We start from the raw sequence: 6,989 nt of genomic DNA on the forward strand, positions 1-6,989 counted from the left end.
CTGTTAGACTGCAACACTTCACTGTTGGACTGCAACACTTCACTGTTGGACTCAACACCTCACTGTTAAACTGCAAAATCTCACTGTTTGGCTGCAACACCTGCGTTAGACAGCGAGACAAATGAACATAGAATGGCAGGTCCAGATGTAGGTGCAGGTATACCACTTATTGGAAGTAAGACAAATAAATATGTTAAGATATAAATAATTACAAATACAAAACAGGCTGAGCAGCATAAAGACAGTAGCATAGTGAGGAAATGTGCTCGGTTTGTCCTCCAGCAGTTGAAGCCTATAGCAGCATAACCCAGGGATAGCTCTGGAAACCCAAGCCAATCCTAACTATATGGTTGGCTTGGGTAACCTCACTGTTGGGCAACAACACCTCACCATTTAGGCTGCAATCACTCCTTCATTTAACAAGAATAAAGAAATATTATTTTACCATAAACTTACCACATACATTTTCAAGTTATTATGATTGTTTTGTGTTTGAAGAAAAAAAAAACTCACAGTGCAAACTACATGCATGTCATGTAAATTATTGTAAAAATGTGAAATGTGTCCTTTCTGGTTATTTTTAACTTAAGGTAATCTTTTTTCTCTGCAAACCTAAATGCCTTCCTGGGATGTGTGCTTCAATCTGATGCTTGCTTTTTTCTGAACGTAAGTATTGACTGTTTACTACATATTTTGTTCTACAGTCACGTTTTGTACCTTTGGCTGTATTTTAAATGTACTGTACATCCTGTAGTACATAAAAACATGGATACCAAGTTCTGCTACTAGTTTGTAAATGGCATATGTGAGTTAGTCTCCAGATCTAAGGTAGGGGCAATTTATTTGGCAATGAACAAAAAAGTAATAATATGCACAGGTAATATGTACACGCAAAAGTACAATTTTGCAAGCTGAGCGCACAAAATAGGTCATCATTTTCAAATGACAGTTACTCAGAATTCAGTGAGACTGTAAAAAGAAAATCTGTCCATTTTTCAGCTAGCTTGAGGCACCTACTAGTCTTATGACTAGTCAATAGCTTCACTTATGAATATAAATATTATACTAAACTTTATACAGAGCTGTATGTAAGATTAGAGATAATTCTCTATGAAAGGGTCAATGGACAGATACTGTGATGAAATATCCAAGGATAATGAGCTGTCACCATCCATCCATCCATTATCTTCTGTTTGTTCCGAAGTCAGGTCGCGGGGGCATCCGCTTAAGCATGGAGGCCCAGACATCTCTTTCCTCTTCCAGCTCTTCTGGGGGGAGCCCAAGGTGTTCCCAGACCAACTGAGAGACATAGTCTCTCCATCGTGTCCTGGGTCTTCCCCGGGGTCCCCTCCCAGTCGGACATGCCTGAAGCACCTCCCTAGGGAGACGCCCATAGGGCATCCTTACCAGATGCCCAAACCACCTCAACTGGCTCCTCAATGTGGAGGAGCAGCAGTTCTACTCCAAGTCTCTCCCGGATAGCTAAGATTCTACCCTATCTCTAAAGAAAAGTCCAGCTACCCTGCGGAGGAAACTCATTTCAATCACCTGTATCCACAGTCTCTTTCTTTCGGTCACTACCCAGAGTTCATGACCATAGGTGAGAGTAGGAACATCGACTGACCGGTAAACAGAGAGATTTTCCTTACAGCTCAGCTTCCTCTCCACCACAATGGACCGGTATAGAGTCCGCAATACTGCAGATGCTGCACCAATCTGTCTGCCAATCTCACACTCCATTCTTCCCTCACTCATGAACAAAACCCTGAGATACTTGAACTCCTTCACTTGAGGCAGAACCTCACCCTCAACCTGAAGAGAGCAATCCACCCTTTACCAGTTGAGGACAATGGCCTCAAATTTGGAGGCGCTGATTCTCATGCCAGCTGCTTCACACTCGGATGCAAATCGCTCCAGTGAGAGCTGACGATCACGGCACGAGGACGCCAACAGGACCACATCATCTGCAAAGAGCAGAAATGGAATCCTGAGGCCACCGAACCGGACTCCCTCCGCCCACTGACTGCACCAAGAAATTCTGTCCATAAAAGTTATGAACAGAATCGGTGACAACGAGCAGCCCTGGCAGAGTCCAACTCCCACCCTGAAGGGGTCCAACTTACTACTGGCAATGTGAACCAAACTCTCGTACCGCTTGTATAGGGACCGAACAGCCCGTAACAACAGGCCCCCAATCCCATACTCACAGAGCACTCCCCACAGTGTACTTCAAGAAACGGTCAAATGCCTTCTCCAAGTCCACAAAACACATGTAGACTGGATGGGCAAACTCCCATGACCCCTCAAGGACCCTAGTGAGGGTAAAGAGCTGGTCCAGTGTTCCACGGCAAGGACAAAACCTGCATTGTTCCACCTGGATCTGAGGTTCAAGCAATGATCGGCCTTGCTTCTCCACTGCCCCTGAATAGATTTTACCAGGGAGGCTAGCATTGAGCCGTCACTTCATTTTATTTTAGGCTTCAAGACAAAAATAACATTTGCTCTCAATATTTGCATTTATTTAGATTGCATGCCTTGTTACTCAAACGAAGGAAATATAACAAATTAGCATCTCTGTCTGTCTGTCTGTCTGTCTATATATATGTAAGTGCATCAGAAAATATGGCCAATAATTTATGGTAAATAAACAATGTGAACTTCCTGCATTACTAAAAACAATGATGTAGTCTTCACATTTTTCTGTCAGTATAAAAAATGAAATAAAGTTGTGTGTCAGGATGTAAAATAATCTTCTTTCTCCTAAAATGAGGTATAATAAATCTTGTTAAACAAATGTTAATCCTCCTTTCACTCTGATGTCAATCGCAGTTTCGGCTTTTCAACTGTGGTTGAGCGCTACAGAGTGACAGCTGACTTTGTTTTCCTGATAAAACTTTAAATAAATATTTTTTTTTCACTCCTGTTTCATTTTCCGGGTCTCCCTCGTAACGAAAGAGGGCGGCTCTTTTAAATTTGGCTTCTCCATCTGTGATGGAGCACTGCAGCGTGACAGCTGACTTTCTTCTCATGATAAAACTTTAAATGTTTTTGTTCGCTCCTATTTACGGGTCCAGAATTTATTATACAGCAAAAGAGTGAAAGAAATACTTTTTTTCCCTATTCTGTTGCTTCAGTTACAAATTATATTAATAAGGTCATCCTAAAACAATATGTCTCTCCTCCGACCCTTCTACCACTGTTTATTTCAAAAACCTTCATTGTAAAATTTTATAATCCATGTCACAAACTATGTCAAATTATGTAAGGTTTGAACTATTCTCTTATTAAGCACATTTTTAATTCATGTATTTTTGGTGCCATGCTTTATTAAAGTGCAGCCTGAGTATTTCCTGCGTAAATCAGCTCTTCTAGTGCTAACGCAAAGAAAAACCATGATTATTGTTGATACTGATAGTGTTTGATTTCCCACTCTTGTCTCCTGCCAGGACCAAGCGCAGTTCAGGATGGCAACATGAGCACAATGGCAGTGCACGCTCACACCTGTCTCATTCTGATAGCGTTTGTGTCCTTCCTGCTCCAGCTTTGAAGACAATTGGATTTGAGTTTGTACACGGTTGTATGCACATTCTTTTCATGCAGAAACAAACTGATTCACAGGAAGTGCTACATATATCTTGCAAAACACTGATGTTGGCCCACTAAAAAAGACTTCATTTGTTCTTATTTCTAGTTTTTAAGTGTTTAAAATACTCCTTTTATTTATTTGCATTGATAGTAACAAAAATGTTTTACAGTGGTTTAAAAAACAATTTATATGTTATGCTATTCATGACTAGCTTGAGATGTTCTGGTTAAGTACCTCCAATTCTAACCGAGTAAGCAGAAAATATTTGTTTTAAAATGATTTGAAAACCCAGCATTGTCAGATTGTAACATTTAGATATTATTGTTCAATGGAAAAGTGCAACTTTTTTGACCAAAACATATTTTTCTTCTCAACATTGCAATAAAAATATTGAATGATGAGTTTTATGATATATTGGAATGTATGTTTTCATGTCATGTCATGAGCGGTGAGCAATGTCCATGGACGCTCTCGAGGCCATTGTAAGAGTTCTGATAAGGATGGAATAATCAACCAGTTCCCTCTATTGAGATCTGTAAACATTCTCGAGGGATGTCGGGGAATGGCCAAGAATAATGTCTATGAGAATCCAAGAGTCCTGAAAAGATGACACAAAGTTTATTCAGCTGGTTTCCTCTGGTTGATCAGTTGGGAATTCCTCGTTTGAGCATTAGATTGCATGTTCTCCAGGCAAATTCAGATAAAGTGGCCTTCAAGGCCAGTCAGGGGAGCCAGATTCAGATAAACACACAGTTTTGGGGACAGGCAGAACTTAATGACATCTACTTTGAGTCCTTGTTGGTCCAAACGGTTCCGAAATGTCCAAATTACATGGCCACACCGATGGAACATGCCTGAGTAAAATCCCAGAGATCTGATCCATTCTGCCCAAAGCATTTGAGTCTGGGTACTCAAGGCATGAACCAAGCCATCATAAAGGCAAGCAGCATAATCGGGTCCCAATTTGCTGCCAACGATTTCCTGGACTTTTGATAAACCAGCAACAAGCCGAGTCAAAAAGCAGGAACCGGTTATCGTAAATCCAATTATATATGCGTCCTTAAAATCCACAAATGGCAGCAGAGATAGACACATCATCAAGTCTTAAAGTCGAGATATCCAGCTGCATGCCTGCCAACAGGGCAAATTGGCTCACATATAGCCTGTCTTCTCTTCGAAGCCATGTTATCAATTGTGTTGAGGGACCAACTGATCAAATCAAGTCCATAATTATGGTTCAGAAGATAGGCAAGAGAGGCTCAGAAGTAGTTTCACAGATGAGACATAGCAGCAAAGCAAAGCGGAAAGGGAGAGGAGGGGAAAAGCATCCGACCTCAGCAAGAGACACAAAACAAAATAAAATATTGTTCCTGTGAAGTGGTATGGTTTCCATCGCCTACCTACAGATGAGGAATTAAGAAGAATGTGACTGAAAAATCTCTGAAGAATCTCTGAGATGCACATTTTGGACTGAGAACACAGATGGTTTTGGGGGGGGGGGGGGGGAAGGAAGTAATTTATGTTAAAAAAGAAAAAACGTCTCAACAGAGGAGGAGGCCTCAGATTTCAACTTCCAATTAAAGCTACAAGCAGCATTGGAGGCCCTCGCAGCAAAGCGCTGCTCCGGCCTTACGGCTACCGCGGGAGCTCCAGCTAGTCCACCCAGTCGCCATCGCAAACGCTCTAGTGCCAATTCTGCACGCGTTCATCACGGGACGCATTTCCCGAATCTTCGACATCGCCTTCCGTCCATGTCGTTACTTGTCCAGCTGCAGGTCTTACAAGTATAGGCAAAATCTGACCTTCCAGACATGAGTTATGGTGACTTCCTGTTTTGAGGCAAATGTTTGACAAGTAATTCCTTTATGCTTTTCAACATGGCATGTGTGGTAGGCAACAGTTAGCAAACAAAATTTCAGTCTTAATAATGTTAATAATTTTTTCTCTGAGTAGGTAGGGCTTAAGTGATGTCATGAATCAACAATATCAATGTGTCTAGACGTGCTCACTGATTATGCATAAAAAATCTGGTTCCTGTCAAATGATGTATCACTGAGATATAAGTGTTGGAATAATGTAGGGGGCGCACTTGAGTCAAAAGTTAAAATACAATACCAATGTGCCTAGAAGTGCTCACTAATGACACACCCAAAATCTGGTTTAGATCAGATGATTTATCACTGAGATATAACTTTTTGAATAATCTAGGGGGCACACTTGAGTCAAATGTTAAATAACACAAATGTATATAGAAATGCTCACTGATCATGCACAAAAAATCTGGTTCGGATAGGATGATGTATCATTGAGATATAACTGTTGGAATAATCTAGAGTGATATGTTAAACCACAATATCAGTGTGTCTCAAAGTCCTCACTGATGACGCACAATACATCTCGTGCAAATCGGATGTTGTATCACTGAGCTATAACTGCAGGAATAATGTAGGTGGTGCTGTGGAGGCTATTGGCCACTTATCATGGATACTTGTTCAAGGGGCGGATAATGATCGACCATCGTGATTTTGGTGCACCTCGGCTGAAATCTGTGCAATTTAGAGCCAAATGTATTGCAACGGTGTCACTTCTTAAATCACCACGCCGCCACGCCCACATCCTCCAGCAAAAACGGTTTGCACTTTCAATCAAGTCATACCATATTATCTGTCTTCTAACAAAGGATCCTCTTGATTAGGTCATTTGTGTCAAAGAGGGAGCATTCCAAGTAAAAAAAGAGACTTCCTGTTCCGAGGGGGCAGGGCTTTGATGACATCAAAATATGATGACAGTGGATCGTCGGACAGCCAACAGGAATGAGTCATGCCAAGTTTGGTGCATTTTGGTCTTTCAATGTGAAAGTTGTAGCGTTTGGAAACTAATGGCGTGAAGCACGAATTTGAGGCCTGGCCACGCCCTCTTAACATATGCAAAACCGAAAGCTTTTGATAACTTTTACTCCCCAATGTGATAAGGGCATATTAACCAAGTTTAAAGGCAATCACTCAAAATCCCTAGGAGGAGTTTGTTAAAATTTAGCATTAGAAATGCCCAAAAATGACTTATTTATCCGTTCATGGTGGGGCGGCTGTGGCTGAGTGGTTAGAGCAGTCGTCCTCCAATGTGAGAGTTGGGGGTTCGAATCTACCAGCAGTCACATGCTGAAGTGTCACTGGGCAAGACGCTGAACCCCTCATAGACTCTGATGTGTGTCCCATCAGTGTATGAATGTGATAAAGCACTGATTAGTCTCTTTAGAATGATTTGTTCAATTAGCTTTGTAGAGATCTAGTATAGAGCTGTATGGATGGGTAAATGAGACACAGATTGTGTTGTTAAACGCTTTGAGTATCTTGAAATAAGATAGAAAGGCGCTATACAAGTACAGTCCATTTATGGTGGACAC

General features: G+C 41.3%; 1 protein-coding gene across 1 annotated transcript in view; it reads left to right on the plus strand.

Moving 5' to 3' along the window:
- ntm (neurotrimin) overlaps positions 1–3,725 on the plus strand; it is a 49,091-nt gene extending 45,366 nt beyond the window's left edge. Inside the window, exon 7 of the mRNA XM_037687618.1 lies at positions 3,454–3,725. Within this exon, the coding sequence (XP_037543546.1) occupies positions 3,454–3,476 (23 nt within the window). The 3' untranslated portion in view covers positions 3,477–3,725. The remainder of the gene's footprint in view (positions 1–3,453) is intronic.
- Positions 3,726–6,989: the final 3,264 nt, after the last annotated feature.

This window comes from Nematolebias whitei, chromosome 14 (genome assembly GCF_014905685.2).
Source record: "Nematolebias whitei isolate Nwh7 chromosome 14, NemWhi1, whole genome shotgun sequence".
NCBI lineage: Eukaryota > Metazoa > Chordata > Actinopteri > Cyprinodontiformes > Rivulidae > Nematolebias > Nematolebias whitei.